Source organism: Periplaneta americana, chromosome 11, assembly GCF_040183065.1.
Source record: "Periplaneta americana isolate PAMFEO1 chromosome 11, P.americana_PAMFEO1_priV1, whole genome shotgun sequence".
Taxonomy (NCBI): domain Eukaryota; kingdom Metazoa; phylum Arthropoda; class Insecta; order Blattodea; family Blattidae; genus Periplaneta; species Periplaneta americana.
In genome coordinates, this window is record NC_091127.1 from 155,687,082 (window position 1) to 155,706,782 (window position 19,701).

A 19,701-nucleotide genomic window follows, 5' to 3' on the forward strand; every position below is an offset into this window, starting at 1 on the left:
TATATCTAACAGGCCTCGCCTATACGCAGAATTTAAAAATTGGTAGAAGGTTTCTCTTATAACAATAGCACAATAATAAATTTATGTATGTATTTTATTTTATTATCCAACTAATATAAATATAATATTATGCAGATCAACCGTATGAGGTGGACAGTGAAAAGAAACGGATCTATGAACCAACAATCCCGTTCTATAAAGATAAATATAGCCTGTCCCACAAGTCTGATGGTGGGAGCACGAGGTACCATACCCTCCTTCTTTGCCAACAAATGTAAAAACATAGGCCTAACACACAGCATTGTGAAGGAAATAGCCATTAGTGCCCTCAAAGGATCGGTTCAGATATTGAGAAATCATTTGTATGGGAGTGATAATGGACATTTCAAGTTATCTTAACCGATGGCTGTTGATTGGTTTAGATAGATCAATGCCAATAAATCCGTACTGTTATTTTTTTTCGCGGTATGTGGCATTCAAATCATTCTAACCTATCTGATGATATCCCCTTCCCTTTCTTAACTGTAAATGGGCACAAACGCTACTTAGGTGTAAATTTTTCTGACGTTTTGTATATTCGATTCCTTAACCGTTTCAAATGTATATCATTTTACCTTTTAGGTGTGTTTCCAAATTCTATGTAATACGCTTTGTCAAATCTGGCAACCTTTTCATAAGGGAAGCTAAATTTATATTATATTATGTCATTCGTTATTTCGTGAAACCGAATAAATGCTTACGTCGTAGCTCATATCAAGAACCTTATGGTGTGGGTAAGTGAGCTAGCTTGCTGCAAGTGTAAGTAGTGAGGGAGGAAAGCTTCTCAGTCCCAAGTAGGTTTCACGAGATATCGAATGACCTATACTGATTTGTAGCCTACATAATTACTATATTATTAAACAATGTTTGCTCATGATTTTTTATTTATTTCCCGTAATTTATATTTCAAATGCGGGGTGCTACCCTCACTATTTCCCGCCATTGTTCACGGAGGGGGCATCAAGTTCCTTAGCCATGCGCCACACACCGGTAGTTCCTCATGCAGTTACTGGGATATGTGCCGGAAGTTGTCTTTCGGTGATTGCAGCATCTGGTCCATAACGCGCCTCAAATTGTCATTGCTTCTAGTACTGAGGAGCCGGCCGGGACGTTCTTGATTATGATTAATCGCAGACCTGGTTTGCCGGCATATTTTCTCCTACCCAGGATAGTTTTATTTGGCGATGCAGGTCTCTGGAAATAGTCCTGCTCAACATTTACAGAAAATGGCGCCATAAAAATGTTCACAAAATTTCAACATGCGGCGACAGATTGTTTGTGGAGAGAGACTAATTGATTCAAATAACGTCACCAGGAAAGGACACAATATCTCTGAAGTTTAAATCATGCACTCCTTTACAAACGTTCCTTCCGTAAAAGGCAGGCTACTTTTGGCAATATTTAGCACAACAATATAGCTTGCAAGAACAGCTCTTTCAGAACTTGGCTCAATGTGCTGCGAAAGAAAGGGAAAATGAATTTTTAAGGACATTGTCACTATACAAAAAATACATACATAGTTAAAAAGAGAGAAAATCCTTTAACAGTTTAATAAACGTTTTTATAATAGTTCCCTTACATTGTTGACAACTGTTCAGAATAAACTTACTATAACCTAACTATTAATTTAATTATATTGCCCTTAGAGTACTTAATTATAGCCCCGTCGCTCTAATTTCCGGCAGCCAATCGCGTCGGCTACATTTTAACGTGTGCGTCTTGTGATTCGCTTATGAAGACGTTATTCATTTCCTAATGCTCGATAAATACTCAATATAATCGCCTGCCATTTTGGCTCTTTCGTTGCCGCTCAATTATTTGCTCAATTACAGTGCGTTTGATTTATTATCATAGGAGCTACGACATGATAATGTTTAACGATGTGGCAAATAGATTCCTCGTATGGTAGCTCGGGGACGAAAGAACAAAAATGGCGAACGATACTACCTACCTAGACTTTATAGAGCCTTCACTTCCTAAAACGTAAGCAAAGAGGCGGAGTCACGCCGGAAATAACAGCGACGCGACTATAGTTGAAATGATATTTACCTCGTCGTAAGAAGACTGCATTTCGACCTTTAGTTTCGTTATTAATGCCTTCCTCTCTTCGCCGATAATTATGAGCGTGGGTATCAGAATGTTTAACTTCAAAGTGACGCTTAATGTTGTACGTTTTTGCCCGTACATTGATATGGCATATTAAACATTGAACATTGTTGTCGTCAGATTAGACAAGATACAAGCCCTTCCAAGAGGGGTTAAACCCTGAAAGGACTATGGACGCACTTCTCTTCATTCTTATTCAAAACAGTTAACCACAAACGATAGTACACCATATGGATGAATGAATGACTGATGAAACGCATAACCCAGCAAAGCCTGCATAATATCATCGAAGAGACGAGAAGAGTTGATCGTATGGGCTATTCCATATGAAATCGATCAGTAAAAAACCTCGCATTTTGTTATACTCTAATTTTTTCCCTATTTATACAAGGTGCTGAGGAGAGTGCATTTTCAAAAATATACTATCGAAAGTCAAACGGTTTTCGTATTATTGAGCGACAAATTTAGCGTATTTTATAAAAACAAGCCTCTTTCAGCGCTCTGAACTCTGGAACCATTCACTGCAGAACATTGAACCAGAGCTCATTTTGAAGCTGACATTTGGTAGGTTATGATAAGAAGTAATCCTTATTTTTATTGTATACAGAGAGACAGATAATCTGATTTTACTTACTTTTAGGCTTTTTGCCCATTTGTAAAAATGTAAAAAAATATTGAGAAAAAACCTTGCATTATTAAGAGGGATTCGGCATTGTTTGCTTAGTGTCACGGCAATAAGTTTCGGGGGTATTAAATAAATTATTTTCACACGCCTAGACTTGAACGGCGCAACACAGCTCGCACTGGCCGAGAGCTGAAGATAAGCGGGCATTGGGCGTCATTTTACTCCTATGTTTATGAAAACCTGTGAAAAAGCTAGCCCAGCTATGCGCTACTAGACGAAACATCACGTATTTATGTCTCCTGGCCTTGCTTGCCTAGGCTAGCTCTCGCCTCACAGTCAGCTGGTTAGCTCACGCGCGTACTATTTATTTTCTTTATTTGATTTTTCAATACTTTCTTATTAACGTTGCACCAGTAAAAAATACGTGTTTATTTGTACTTTCAATGCGGAATCTAACCATATATTTTAAAAATATTTTTTTCGTGGGCAAAGGTGTCTTAATTTAAAAAAATCTAAATTACTCCATTTCCATAAAAAGTAAGAAAAACTGTTTACATGTCAATATAAACTTTAACTTCTCAGCATGAATTTGATCATTGGGTGAAAGGGTTTCGGAGCCACAACAGTTTAAAGTTGCTAATTTTATGAAAATACGATAAATTTAAATATTTTTAATTTAAACACTATGAAGTTCTGATGCTTCAAACTTTGTACAAAGCATTGTATCACAGTTGTGAACGGACAGAAAAGTTTCTTTGTATTTAAAAATTGCAAGGTCATTTTTCTCTATATTTCGGTCGATTTGAGATGGAATAGCCTGTATGCATTCGTACACCACCACAGCTTCAGGGACAGAGAGGAGTGGGGGTCCGCCCAGGGCAGATACAGGGCAGCGTCAGGGCGCCCTAGCCTTCAAACGCTGTGTTGGAATGGTCTGCTGTAGATGCCTGGGAAGACTAACCATTCCGTTCTGTCTCACATTCCTGGAAGGTGTACTGTGGTATGCCTGCTATCATTCAATGTCTGCTGTAACATATAAACATAAATATAAAATACACATACACATACAATGTAGACTATTCTTCTTTATTATTATTATTATTATTATTATTATTATTATTATTATTATTATTATTATTATTATTATTATTATTATGAATAATTGTCTTTTTTTTTGTATGCCTCATTTATTTTGACCTGCTGTTCACATATTATTATGCTTTTTTCTTTCTTTCTGTATGTTATATATTATGTCTGATTTCTTCTTATTTGTTGTTTATTTTTTATTATTATTATTATCTTATTCAGTTTTGTGTGTAAAATTGTAGTGTAATTTGTTAATTTGTAGTGTTTTTGTAACGCAGTCTTTACTCCTGGTTGAGTGTTAGAGAAGGCCGTATGACCTTAACTCTGCCAGGTTAAATAAATCATTATTATTATTATTATTATTATTATTATTATTATTATTATTATTATTATTATTATTATAGTTCACTTACCATTTTTTGCAATACTCTGCAGTTCACTTAGGTTAATTAGCTCAAAAAATCCTTTTATTTCGAGTGTATAGCTGATGATTTATACTCAAACTTCTCATACTATTTGAAGTACAAATACGAAATACGAAAAGCCTGAAATCCCATAAGGGCATCGGCCTCCTACAGGAGCGTAGGGTGAGCTGAAGGTCTACTACACTTGGGGAGCCAGTCCAAGAGAGCTTACACTATACACTTACACACTAAACACATAAACAAATTATACCAACTAAACACGAAAAACTATGTAGACTAAACACATAAATTATGCAAACTAAACATCCACAAAAACTATGCAAACTAAACACATAAATTATGATCTGAACACAACTGTCCACACTAAACACACGATAAAAAAAAGAAAAAAATTACACAAACTAAACACATACATAGTCTTAACTCACACACGAACTAAATACACAAAAACCTATGCAAATTGCACACATAAATTGTACAGCCTAAACACACAAACTATCTAAACTAAACGCACAAAAATGATACAATTGAACACAAAAATTTTACTAACTAAATACATGAACTATACCAACTATACACGGAATCAAACTATCCAAACTAAAACACACAAAACCATACAATTGAACACAAAAATTATACTAACTAAATACATGAACTATACCAATTATACACGGAATCAAACTATCCAAACTAAAACACACAAAACCATACAATTGAACACAAAAATTATACTAACTAAATACATTAACTATACCAACTATACACGGAATCAAACTATCCAAAATAAAACACACAAAACCATACAATTGAACACAAAAATTATACTAACTAAATACATGAACTATACCAACTATACACGGAATCAAACTATCCAAACTAAAACACACAAAACCATACAATTGAACACAAAAATTATACTAACTAAATACATGAACTATACCAATTATACACGGAATCAAACTATCCAAACTAAAACACACAAAACCATACAATTGAACACAAAAATTATACTAACTAAATACATGAACTATACCAATTATACACGGAATCAAACTATCCAAACTAAAACACACAAAACCATACAATTGAACACAAAAATTATACTAACTAAATACATTAACTATACCAACTATACACGGAATCAAACTATCCAAAATAAAACACACAAAACCATACAATTGAACACAAAAATTATACTAACTAAATACATGAACTATACCAACTATACACGGAATCAAACTATCCAAACTAAAACACACAAAACCATACAATTGAACACAAAAATTATACTAACTAAATACATTAACTATACCAACTATACACGGAATCAAACTATCCAAAATAAAACACACAAAACCATACAATTGAACACAAAAATTATACTAACTAAATACATGAACTATACCAACTATACACGGAATCAAACTATCCAAACTAAAACACACAAAACCAAACAAATGAACACAAAAATTATACTAACTAAATACATTAACTATACCAACTATACACGGAATCAAACTATCCAAAATAAAACACACAAAACCATACAATTGAACTCAAAAATTATACTAACTAAATACATGAACTATACCAACTATACACGGAATCAAACTATCCAAAATAAAACACACAAAACCATACAATTGAACACAAAAATTATACTAACTAAATACATTAACTATACCAACTATACACGGAATCAAACTATCCAAACTAAAACACACAAAACCATACAATTGAACACAAAAATTATACTAACTAAATACATGAACTATACCAACTACACACGGAATCAAACTATCCAAACTAAAACACACAAAACCATACAATTGAACACAAAAATTATACTAACTAAATACATGAACCATACCAATTATCCACGGAATTAAACTAACCAAACTGACACACACAAAAATAACTGTATAAACAATACACAACTGTATACAGTTTACATAGTGTTCGTAATTTCTTCCAGTCTTTTCCATGCCTGCCTGTCCCTCGCTGTTCTCGTCCACTTCGCTCCAGTCTCTCTCCAGAACACGTCCGACCACCTTCTCCTTGGACGTCTTCTGCTTCTTTTCCCAATGCGTGGGTCCCACATGGTCGAGGCATAGGTCCACCTGCTGCAGTCCATCCTACTCACGTGTCCGCCCCGTTTCCATTTGAGGCGTAGCGCCAGCCTCACTGCATCCTGCATACCGCTTCTTATTCGGATGTCTACTTGAAGTACAAGTATGGATTTAAGCAATCCGCCCAACAGAGACACAAAACGTTGTAAACAGACAAATTATTTCCTCTACAGGAAGCCGGCCCGGATGGCTCAAGCGGTAGAGGCACGGCATGTCCCTATCGCTTGGTCCGAAGGGTTGTGGGTTCGAGTCCCGCCTCGGGCATGGGTGTTGTGTTTGTATTAGTATAAGTAAAACAAAGGAAAACAAATGAAAAACGAAAACAGAAAACAAAATAGATAACTTTCGTAAACGGCTTCGGGCCGGTCTAAAAAAATGATATTAAAAGCATGAACATAAACTTATTGCATACGTTTAAAGAATACATTATATTTCCTTAATCAGAGCTTATATACAGTACATACATCTTCCTGTTAAAACCAACAAATAATGTACACTGTAGCGATACCAACAAACATCAGTACCTACGACGATGCTAGCCATTGCCTTTTGCACAGAGATCTTTAAGGGAATTCAATCCCATGATCGTAAAGGACAATCTTGAATATGGTATCAACTAGACGGTGCTCCAGTACATTTCAGACTTCCACTACGCCAATGGTTAGATCACCATTTTCCAGGTAGATGGATTGTAAGGGGTGGTTCCATTGGCTGGCCAGCCCGGTCCCCAGACCTAACACCATTGGACTTCTTTCTCTGGGGCTTCATGAAGGAGAAAGTGCACCAAACGGAGATAGCAAGCAGGGAAGAGCTAGTTGCAAAAATTAACACGGCTGCAATGGAAATACACCAGCACAGATTGGATAATGTGCAGCAAGAGGTCAGACGGCGTGCTGAAACGTGTGTTCGTGCGAGAGGGGGACATTTTGAGTATCTGCTCTAGACAACTGACAACTAGGCTCCCTTCTCTCAAGCAGACAGGTCCATTAGGTGTGGAATCAAATGGGGATAGATATGGTACGTGATATTCGTGTAACTCGAAAACGGGGATGAATATTGAAAATGTGTATTAGGATTTTTTGTTGCAAATAAGGTCCTGAATCACCTTCTTAAGGATTGACCTGACCTTTTGATACATCCTGTATATAAAAATATTGCATTTGTTTTTAATACACTGGAATGAATCAAATTTCTTTTTGTTAAGTGATGTCGAGCAGAGATCAAATTTATGTTTTAATTTTTTTTATTGGTTTATTGTATGCTTTATTGTATTGTATGCTTTAACATCTGCTATGGCTATCTAGCGTCTGCATAATATGAAGGTGATAATGCCAGCGAAATGAGTCCAGCGCCAAAAGTTACCTAGCATTTGCTCTTAATAGGATTCGTGAAGATAATTAATCATAAATTAATTACAGCCAATGGGAATATATATGCAAATGCATGAACTTTCTGGCTCTAGTTATGATGGAATAATTACTGTCATGTCTTTGTAAAGTAAATGAACTTCTAATCATATTATTTTCTTCTAAAATTTCCCAAATCTTTCCTTGAATGCAGGTATTTCGCCATACAACAATTGAATAAAAACATATACTTTGCAGTATAAAATCTAGGAGAACATAAAATGGTCGGAGCGCGTCTGGCCGCGAAACGAGGTGGCCCGGGTTCGATTCCCGGTCGGGGAAAGTTACCTGGTTGAGGTTTTTCCGGGGTTTTCCCTCAACCCAATATGAGCAAATGCTGGGTAACTTTCGGTGCTGCACCCCGGACTCATTTCACCGTCATTATCACCTTCATATCATTCAGACGCTAAATAACCTGAGATGTTGATACAGCGTCGTAAAATAACCTACTAAAATGGTCGGAGAGTATTAAAGGCAGTACAAATATTCTTTCCGAAGAAACTATGTATTATGACGCGGTATATCAAATTCACTGCGGGCTAAAGCAGGGAGATGCACTATCACCTTTACTTTTTAACTTCGCTCTAGAATATGCCATTAGGAAAGTTCAGGATAACAGGCAGGGTTTGGAATTGAACGGGTTACATCAGCTTCTTGTCTATGCGGATGACGTGAATATGTTAGGAGAAAATACACAAACGATTAGGGAAAACACGGAAATTTTACTTGAAGCAAGTAGAGCGATCGGTTTGGAAGTAAATCTCGAAAAGACAAAGTATATGATTATGTCTCGTGACCAGAATATTGTACGAAATGGAAATATAAAAATTGGAGATTTATCCTTCGAAGAGGTGGAAAAATTCAAATATCTTGGAGCAACGGTAACAAATATAAATGACACTCGGGAGGAAATTAAACGCAGAATAAATATGGGAAATGCGTGGTATTATTAGTTTGAGAAGCTCTTATCATCCAGTCTGCTGTCCAAAAATCTGAAAGTTAGAATTTATAAAACAGTTATATTACCGGTTGTTCTGTATGGTTGTGAAACTTGGACTCTCACTCTGAGAGAGGAACATAGGTTCAGGGTGTTTGAGAATAAGGTGCTTAGGAAAATATTTGGGGCTAAGCGGGATGAAGTTATAGGAGAATGGAGAAAGTTACACAACACAGAACTGCACGCATTGTATTATTCACCTGACATAATTAGGAACATAAAATCCAGACGTTTGAGATGGGCAGGGCATGTAGCACGTATGGGCGAATCCAGAAATGCATATAGAGTGTTAGTTGGGAGACCGGAGGGAAAAAGACGTTTAGGGAGGCCGAGACGTAGATGGGAGGATAATATTAAAATGGATTTGAGGGAGGTGGGGTATGATGATAGAGACTGGATTAATCTTGCACAGGATAGGGACCGCTGGCGGGCTTATGTGAGGGGGGCAATGAACCTCCGGGTTCCTTAAAAGCCATTTGTAAGTGAGTAAGTATATCAAAAGAAAGCCCCAAGTCATAAGAAAATACACGTTGTCATTTCAACTTGGTATTTCATCCCTCTCAAATGTTATAACAAGAAAAATCCACAGCTGCACTAGTCTCAGTAAAATACCGAGTATACGACCATCTAAAGGACACTGTACATAGCCTATATAAATAGCGATGTCTTACGTAAAGAACTCGTGATAGCGGTAAATATTCTGAACAAGACTGTGCGAATAACTGTGGGCAACTTGACCGAGCCGTTACACTATAACTGGATTTCTCATTGTTTGAAGTTGTCAGTCTTCTTCGTTTATTTTTCAGGAAGTCAATGTGTAAGTTTGCCGCCAAAATACTGCAAGGGAATCCTGCATCACCATCTCTTAATTTAATTACATTACCTCGGAAACAAGTTTGCAAACAAGTTCAAGGCGAAGCAGCCTCCCATATAAGTGGAACATGACTGGTCCAAACGACATTTGTTGGACAACACGAAGAACACAAACTTCAAGGTAAGTGAACTCTTTCTTCTTCATTGGATATCGCATACGGTATTTTTGTGCGCAAAAATTTAATTAATGACATGAATATTACGATGTTGGTGATAGTTGGTATTTCACCCCTTTCAAAAGTTATAACAAGAAAAATCCACAGCTGCAATAGCTGTGCAGCTAGTGACACTCGAGAGGAAATTAAACGCAGAATAAATGTGGGAAATGCCTGTTATTATTCGGTTGAGAAACTTTTATCATCCAATCTGCTGTCGAAAAATCTGAAAGTTAGAATTTATAAAACAGTTATATTACCGGTTGTTCTGTATGGTTGTGAAACTTGGACTCTCACTTTGCGAGAGGAACAGAGATTAAGGGTGTTTGAGAATAAGGTGCTTAGGAAAATATTTGGGGGCTAAGAGGGATGAAGTTACAGGAGAATGGAGAAAGTTACACAACACAGAACTGCACGCATTGTATTCTTCACCTGACATAATTAGGAACATTAAATCCAGACGTTTGACATGGGCAGGGCATTTAGAACGTATGGGCGAATCCAGAAATGCATATAGAGTGTTAGTTGGGAGGCCGGAGGGAAAAAGACGTTTAGGGAGGCCGAGACGTAGATGAGAAGATAATATTAAAATGGATTTGAGGGAGGTGGGATATGATGATAATGGATTAATTTTGCTCAGGATAGGGACCAATGGCGGGCTTATGTGAGGGCGGCAATGAACCTCCGGGTTCCTTAAAAGCCAGTAAGTAAGTAAGTAAATAAGTAAGTATGTATATTACGATGAATACAACGCTAAGGTTTTACACATTCCATCATTTTCTCCCCCTGCAAATATCTTCAGAATAACTTTTATAGCAATGAATATAGGCTAATATAAAGACATCATGTAAATTATTACTAAATGTTATTGAGACAGAATATTCATTTCTGTTTTCTTATTAAATACAAATGAAGGATGTTGGACGCAGTCTCCTCAGTTCTTGTACACGTCGCACGTCTTCGGAATTTTTTTTTTTTTTTTGCTTTGATTGATTTCCGTACTGCTTTATCAGTCTTCTTGTGTCTCCGTCGTCATGGATCTTCCTCAATTTCTTTTGTTCAGGTTAGAGTGGTCCCTTTTTCATTGAATTTCTTCGCTACACTCAGTATTAACGTTGCTGCTGATCGATAATTAAAGTGACTATGATATTTATGTGTTGTCTCTATTAATGATTTTGTTTATAAATAAAATAAAACAATTTCAGTTCTTTGCAGTGTAGTTGAAACCAGTGCAAAATATTCTCTCAAGCTTGCACAATAATTATTTAAAACAGTGGTTCCAAAACGTTTTGAAGACGCGACCCACTTTTGTGTGAGACATTTGTTTGCGACCTCTACTACTGTACCAGTATTTAATCCCATTCGAAAAATATAAATTCCTAAAAAAAAAAAAACTCGAAACCTGTGGATACCACCAACTTCTAATGTACCGGCACTTCCAAGACGAGAAATCGGAATAAGCAAACCTAATTTCCAATAAAATTCTCTTTGGTTCCTTAGATTAGCCTTCCTTGCTGATATATTTTTTGAACATTTAAACATTTTGAATAATAATTTCCAAGGCCAAGATGTTAACATTATAACAGCCCGAGATAAAATCGACGAATTTATATTGACACTTGTCGTCACTGGATAAAAAGAAATTTGATTCATTCCAGTGTATTAAAAAATCGTGGAAAATTCAGTTACATACCGTATGACACGACGGATAGTTTGTTTTTTGGATATGCAATTAAATTTTCACAATTTTAAACAATAGTTTTTTTTTTAGTATTTTCTGCGAGAAACTCAAAACAATTACGACAGTCACAGATGGATACTGAACCGGTTTTAAACAGATAATTCCAAAAGAAGTAGACCAGTTTTGGATCAAAAGAATGCAAGAAAACCTCGAGCTTGCAAAATAAGCTCTTAAATTTTTATAGTATTTGCAAATTCGTATTTATGCATAATAAGTTTCTGGTGTACGATTAACATCAAAATAAAAACAAGGAATTTAAATGATAACGATTTGTGAGTATAAAGTTCAGACTACAGAATCTACTTAAAAATGCCCATTCATCACACTAATTATATTTTACTGCATAACCACTATTTTCATTTTTATGTTCACAGTTATTGATGTTTGTGTTCCAAATGCAACATAAATTTATGTTAAGGCGTTTTCAAATATATTTTATAAATCATATCGCTGTCCTCCTCAGCTCTTTAGATTACCCCCTTCCATAGGGCCGCGACCCCCTCTTTAGGAACCACTGCCTTAAAACAGAAGAAAAATAGTTCACCAAATTTGAGAAATAAAACACTAAAAACAATTGTATTTCATTGGAGCATTCAGTGTGTCAAAATCAACAATGAAATTTGCAAACTTGCTATAGCCTAGGGCAGAAAGCTGCTGTAGCCATGGCAACATTAAAATACCTTCACTCGTTTCGTTGTAGTACCAACATTATCTTTCTAGTGTGAATTTGAGTATATTTTATTGTAATGGCGATGAAATCTGTGTACTAACAAAGAATCTAAGCTAATTACATGCTGTTATTCTAAATGCAGGAGGAAGAAATGATGAATTTTTCAAAATTAGGTTTAGTTTGGAATTTAGCCATCCATTTACCATTAACAATCACTACTTTTGAAAGATTGAATGTACCTTCAACTTCAAGCTAAAAAATCAGGGATGAGAGAGGTTACTTTACTGGCAAAGGAAAACTGTAACTAAAAATTGAATCATTTGCCTGAGAAGTTTTACATAAGTTGCTAACATACGAGCTTTTAGGCTTTCACGGTGACCGTGATCAGAATTAGGCTTTTGGGTATTCCACCGTGTCCTGGAACTTGATATTTTCAACGTTTTGTAACTACTTACAAGTCCCATCATCAGGCCAGATAGGTAAGAACACAGGTGGAATACTCAAAAGCATAATTCTGAAGTGACGAACATCCTGTACCCTCTGTGTCATTTATATTTATTTTAGGAAGACTATCATACTACTTTTGACCAATAAAACGGTACGAAAGGACGTCTTTCAACCTATTATGTCTGGTTATCGCACAATTTTATCTATTCCCTAGTATTTGTTTAATTTTATCGCTTCCCTAGCATTTGTTTCTTTTTATCACTACCCTAGCATTTGTTTCTTTGTTTGCTAACATTTCAAACTGCAAATTCTTTACGGTGCTATAAAACATACTTTGCGATCGTAATTTGTTTCGTACATAGAGAGTCGACTGAAAATGGCGGCTCCGTCCAAACATTTTGATGAAGATAACATTAGTGAAATAGAATTTTAGTAAGTCAATTAATATCTATTTTATTGAATTAGAATACTTTATTTCTTCTAATCTTTATATACTTTCTTCTGTTTTTATCACCTCACTACCGTTTGTTTCTTTGTTTGCCAACATTTCAAACTTCAGATTCTTTACTGTACTATAAAACATGCTTTGCGATCGTCATTTATTTACAACATAGACAGTCAACTGAAAATGGCTGCTCCGTTCAAACATTTTGGTGAAGCTAGCATTAGTGAAATAGAATTTCAGTACGTTAATATTTTTTATGCTCGACCATGCCGAAATGTAGTAATTATACACCTGGTAGCAGTCCTTTAACGCATGTCATTAAAGTACACCTACTCATTAAAGTACAGGTCTTCAGCCAATGGCAAGTCAGCTTTGTACCGTTATATCAATTATTCTCGGATATGCAATCGACAGACAATTAGCGAAAAGTCACGGAGGCTGGAAATCCAATACTGTCGCAGAAGGTTATGTTCTTAGCGTTAATTGTAAATAATATTCAAATAAATTCAATTTGTCATCTCGTTTTTCAATTCTAAATCAATTTCCAGGTTATATCAGAGTAATGTTCATTGTTATTCTGTGCCAAGGTCAATGACATTCGGCCTCGGAAAAAATCAATACTTTCGCTTCTGTGCACATCTCACAATTCAGGTCAGTTCGCACATAACCATAAAAAGACCTAATTTTCAATACTTGCGCTCGTTTCATAAACAAACATACTTGCGTCTTAATTACTGCCATTATAGGCTCGTTGCATAATGTACTAATTGTATTAAAGTACTTTATATCTTATAATCTTTATATACTTTCTTCTAATCGTGTAAAAGTCAGTTAAATTCCACTTGAGATTTGATTTTCTCTAGATAAATCAAAACCTCTAGTGAGATTACTGTTGGTAATATCACTGATTATTTACTATCTTTGGACATTTTTTTGTTATATGATCTGTAATTAATGTAAATTCCCATCTTTCAGCAATCATGGTGAACGGAAAAGCATTACTGCCTCTGTCAGTACTACTGATGGGCACCTTATCCCTGTGTGACCCGCCAATTCCCTTACTACAAAGGATCGTGCGTTCAGCCCCTGAGGAGTGTCCTATAGCTGACCCAAGTGACTTCAAGTTTTCAATTACGAGCAATAGAAATAAGACTGGCTATTGGGCGGCCCAGGTGAGTCTGGGTTTTAAACACGCGTCAAATCTGGAGCACTGAACGAGAAATATTGAGTTCACGAAAATAAGGAAACAAATTGACAGAAAGCCGTGAGTTACATCTCTTTCTTCAGTCTATAAAATCCTAGCCAGGACTGGGCGTTGCAGTGGCATTGGCAATACTGGCTGATAACTGATAAGTTATTTCCCACAAGCACTGTGACCCAACTACGATTGTTTGTGTACCACTAGTTTTATAAAATGAGTTGTGTATAGGCTTTGCTTCTTCGCTAAATTGGAGCCACCATCCTGCGCAGCACGCATTCCTCTCCAACCAATAATTCTGCAGTGCTCGGAAAAAGTGACATAATTCAGTTTCCACAAACCTTTTTTGACTATTTCGTTTATATGACGTCATTCCATTTTCGACCAATGAAGTGTAATGAAATGTTGAATTCCAACCAAACACAGTCAGACTTTGCGATAATTTCTGCAGCTAGATTTATCGCTATCAGTTTATCGCAAGGTCCTTCTTTTGTTTAGTCGTTGTCGCCAACTGTTTCCCCGTAAATTGATGATCATGAATACATTAAGATGCAACTACACGGTTAAACTTTTCTTTCAACTTTAAAGCAATGAATGCAAGATTGGTATTTAATATTAATTAATATATTTACGCAGTGAAGCCCAATGCGTTTGTCGAGCTATAAAAAATGCTTTCGTGTAGCACTCATTGTAAGTAACGGTCGAAATAAGGCACAGCTGACATTGGTCCTGCTTCCACAGGTAGGCCTAACGTAACCTATAAAATTGTAGCCTATAACATTTGTATTGAAATTAAACAATTAATAGACGTTCAAAATTATGTAACATCACCGCATGTCAAACTCAAAGACCTTGCATACTAATAATGTCTTTGATCAAACTGCCTTTCGTATGGCGTAATAAAATTCGTGTTTTAATTAGGCCTGTCTATACAGAGATGACTTCACTGTGTAGCAGCATGTCTCGCTGTGAATACATAAGCATTGGTATATAGCTGTCCTCACTGTTACTGTTAAATTAAATTGTGATTTCAGCAGATAATGAAAATGTATTTGTTATAATAATAAGAGAAAAGTGCAGTACATGTAATTAACATTGTTAAACCTGTATTTCGCTTTTCGCAATTGGCATTACTTAATAATAACATCGAATTTCTTTATTGCAATAATCGATATTCATCTACGAGTATTTCAACTTCACAATGTCTGAATAGGTTAAGTATTCGTTAATATACAATTATTAACATTTTGTGATCGAATTTTAGGGATATATTATTTAAATTTTTATCGCCCGTGGATTTATCGGGAGATCTCAGACCTCTCGTGACATTACTACAGATAATTTATTGACAACTTACACTGGTTTATGTCGATTTTATTTTTTTCTGTACGAATTATTGGAATGGAAGAAATACTTATGCATTTTTTTCCAAGCGAGCAGATGTTCAGTAAGTTGTCAGTAAATTATCAAAAAAGATTTGCAGAAACTGACTTATGTCACTTTTCCCAAGCACTGCAGAATTAAAGATAGAATATCATAACCCTGCTGATGGTCTACCGTACCTCACAGATCTACCATAGTCGTCGAGTTTCCAGCAGTATAGAATCGGGATTTCTGTTCTCTGTATGGCTTTGTAGTAGTAGTGGAGGTGTAAATTTTCGTTCTGGAAAGAAATTTTAAAATGTTATATTTGTACGTATCAAATTTCTGCATATTTAAAGGACAAAGTTATTTCTTTGAATAATGTATTATCATAATAGACTGCTCTCTTAAATATACTGAGCATATTGAAAATTAAATGAATGGCTTTTCCAAAACACGCTATGAAATGTTTCAAATAATTTTTATCTCGAAAAGGAAGCAAAAACGAGTAAAATTGTATTCAACTTTTTTTGTTTGAAATATCTAAAAAAAACTTGCTGAAATTAGTGACATTTCTTACTGTTAGAATTAGAATTAGAAAAGTCCATTACATCCTTAGCAGGCAAGGGCCTCCTACCATCGGTAGGGCAGCTCTACTTTTGCTCACGGGGTGAGCTAGTCCCTGTGGGCCTTACTCAAAGTTGAAGCACTTCATTCTCCTCACTTCACTTCACTTCACTTCACTTCACTTCACTTCACTTCACTTCACTTCACTTCACTGTTTTGTGTTCTACTGTTACTTATTCTAAATCTAAAATTATGTCTTTCCACTTTTCTCTTTCTCTCGCAATACGCGTCCACTGGGGTCCTATCACGTCAACGAAGTCCTGTGCCCATCTCCTTTCTCTTCTTCCCCTCCTTGGGTCCCAGACTGCAGTGGTGTATGCCCATCTGTCGGCGGGTAGTCTGGCTACATGTGCTCCCCATTTCCATTTTAGTCTTCTCGCCGTCTTGCAGGCCATTTCGATACCGCTTTTTAATCTCAGTTCTTCATTTCTTACTTTGTCCTGTAGTTTAATCTCTAATATCTTTCTTTCCATTTTGCGTTGGCATACCTGTATCTTCTGTGATTGTTTATATATAACACACACAAAATACACACACATACAGAGTGAACCATAGAACTACGTAGTTTTCAAGCATCGACTAATTAGTAACAGCGAGATAGTGTTTTGACGAGATAATGCCGATGTGCAACATGTTCGTCATTTTGGCTTAAAACACGAATGCGACGGGCACAAGGAACAAGTGCGTCTAACACTGTTGCCAGGCAGCGAGTAAAGGGCTGAGATGCCTGGATCTTCAACTGTTTTACCTTTCTATTTATATACTTTGCAAATATGAAAAAGAGCTACTTTCTATTCCAAATAAATTCTTTTAAGCTTTAAATTTATTTTCAACATCTTTTTTTAAAATAATATGATATTGATATGGTGAAATAAGGGGTAATAATATCACAACATACTAGTATTTTATTTTAGTTTCGATTGTGTTAGTGACATTATCCCATATAAGACATTATGGAAACAACATATAATATGAAAATATGTAGAGAAATATTGCCATACCAATAAATTAGATTAAAAATAATAAAAACATACATAGCAATTACAAATGTTTAAAAGAAAAAGCGTAAAGCAAATGTAACTTCATTGTGTTCATTGAAGCTTTTTGTCTTTAGGTGAGACTGGAACACGGGGAAAATGAACAGTCGGCCTCCAACCAACATGAGAGAGATCTGTGGCAAGTGGATCTGCAGCAGACCACAACCACTTGTGGAGGCGTCAAGTCTGTCCAGATCATTACTACAATCACAGGTGAAATAAGTACTTATTGTTGTACGTTCGCAAACTTATGGTAGGTTCCACTCTGTGCCTGATTGTAGACCAGAATATCAAGGGTTCAGACTCAACGTAGAACGATGTAATTTTAAGGGTAAAAAAGTTTTACGTTTATAAAATTATGGTAGTTCCTCTCTATGCCAGATAGTAGACCAGAATGTCACAGATTCATACTCAACATAGAACGATGGAGTTTTTTAAGGAGTGAAAAAAATTGTACTTTTACAAAATTATAGTAGGTCCCACTCTATTATGTGCTTTCGAATCTTGTGCAATGAGGAATAAAGATATTAGACACGTTAGGCCTTAGAAATTAATATTCTAAGATCACTTAAGGCTGTACCAAATTAGTCAGAATCCATAATGATCAGATTAGTTACGCATTAAATAGGCCTATATTGTCAAGAAATGAAAAAAAACAGACGAATACAAGCAGAATTAAAAAAACGTTTCGCCAGAATGCAAGAAACAAGAATTCCCAAATTGGAAAGATAAACTTGGGAAGACCGTTAAGAAAATAGAATTGAGGCCAAAAGAGGTCGATGACGATGATGATGATGATGATGAAGAAGAATAAGAAGAAGAAGAAGAAGAAGAAGAAATCTTAGCCAAACTCTCCTAAGAAAGGAAGTAAGAACGAGAGGTTTTATGTCGTAGATTTACGGCATGTAAAAATCGTTTCATTTACTAAGAAGTCTCCAGGCAAAATTATGGGCCAGCTGTTTCTCGTCAGATCGTGATATATGTCTGTTAGTGAACTTCGTGTGCATGTTTACTCTATGTAGGGAATTCTTATGAAAATTTCTACTCATGTCGGCAACCATTTTGCTGTAGTATATCTATACTGTTTTCGCTGTAAGAAAAATCCTAATGTAAACATAAGCACGTTGCTGTCATACCCGTGATTGGCTCCCAGTCGAAACACTCACATGACGCAGGAAAATATAGTTCGTATTTGGAAACCACAATCTTGTATTATTTGAAAATAAAAAATTTAATTCTAGTTGTTAAATACGATTAAACGTTTAACTTTACTCATATGTAAAACGCTATGTAAAAGAAAAACTACTTTTATATTTTGTTATGTACTATGAACGCGGATGAATACCAACAGTATACCGAGGTAGTCTGTTCTTGTAACAAGCTGGCGTCACTTGAGCTTGTAGTTGTTCACGTAAGCACGTGGTACTGAAGTATGGCTTCTGCATCCTCGGTGTGTGTGGTTATTAATCATAAAAGTAGAAACCCTCTCAAAAGGGAGGAAAACAAATAGTCTAAAATGTATATAATAAATTAAGTGAGTTTTAATTATAGTAATTATAAAGTAAATGTTTCCTAAGCAAACGAATGCATTGTAGTGAGGTTGACGAGTAACGGGAAATGTTTAACTTGAAACAGAATGTACAACAGTAGGCGGGAACATGTACTGGGAATCTATGGCGCCAAACAGTGGCCAATGAAGCCTCACTTCAGTCACGTGCTATTGTTTATATTAGGATTTTTCTTACAGCGAAACGATTATAGAGTGAATCTTACTGCTTAAGCACAAATTGTTACTATTACTTTTGTCCGTTAACGAAAATTTTTCATTAATGAACTCTTATTTGTTTCAGCACCTCCTTCCACTACTGCTCCCAGTATTCCTCCAGGTTACGAGTTGACTCGTGATCTGGGATATTACAAATTTCATAAAACACCGAAGACTTGGGATGAAGCAAGAAAAATCTGTGAAGAGGAGGGAGCCCATCTAGTTATAATAAATTCGGAGGAAGAATCTGGAATTCTTCAAAAGCTATTCAGTACAGTGAATGAAACGATAGGAACATCAAACAACAATTACATATCCATCGGCTTTCATGATAGATTTGTTGAAGGAGAATACATCACGATATTTGGTAAGAACATGTTTGGATTATACTCTTCTGTAGAATTCGAACTTTGGCATTTTTATTTTTGGGCAGGTCCGCTATCTTACTTAGTCTCGTAATACGATTACACCGATTGTCTTTTGTTCTCTAGCTCAGATTTCTTACATTGTTTCGTAACTTATTCATCAGAAGTCTCGCGAATCATATTTGGTCCCATTCAATAATCTT

At 35.8% G+C, this 19,701-nt stretch overlaps 1 protein-coding gene across 1 annotated transcript in view; it reads left to right on the forward strand.

The window, feature by feature from the left end:
* Positions 1–19,701, forward strand: part of LOC138708563 (hemolymph lipopolysaccharide-binding protein-like) — a 41,214-nt gene that overhangs the window by 17,685 nt on the left and 3,828 nt on the right. Inside the window, exons 6-8 of the mRNA XM_069838678.1 lie at positions 14,120–14,316; positions 17,446–17,581; positions 19,219–19,500. Coding sequence (XP_069694779.1) covers positions 14,120–14,316; positions 17,446–17,581; positions 19,219–19,500 — 615 coding nt within the window. The remainder of the gene's footprint in view (positions 1–14,119; positions 14,317–17,445; positions 17,582–19,218; positions 19,501–19,701) is intronic.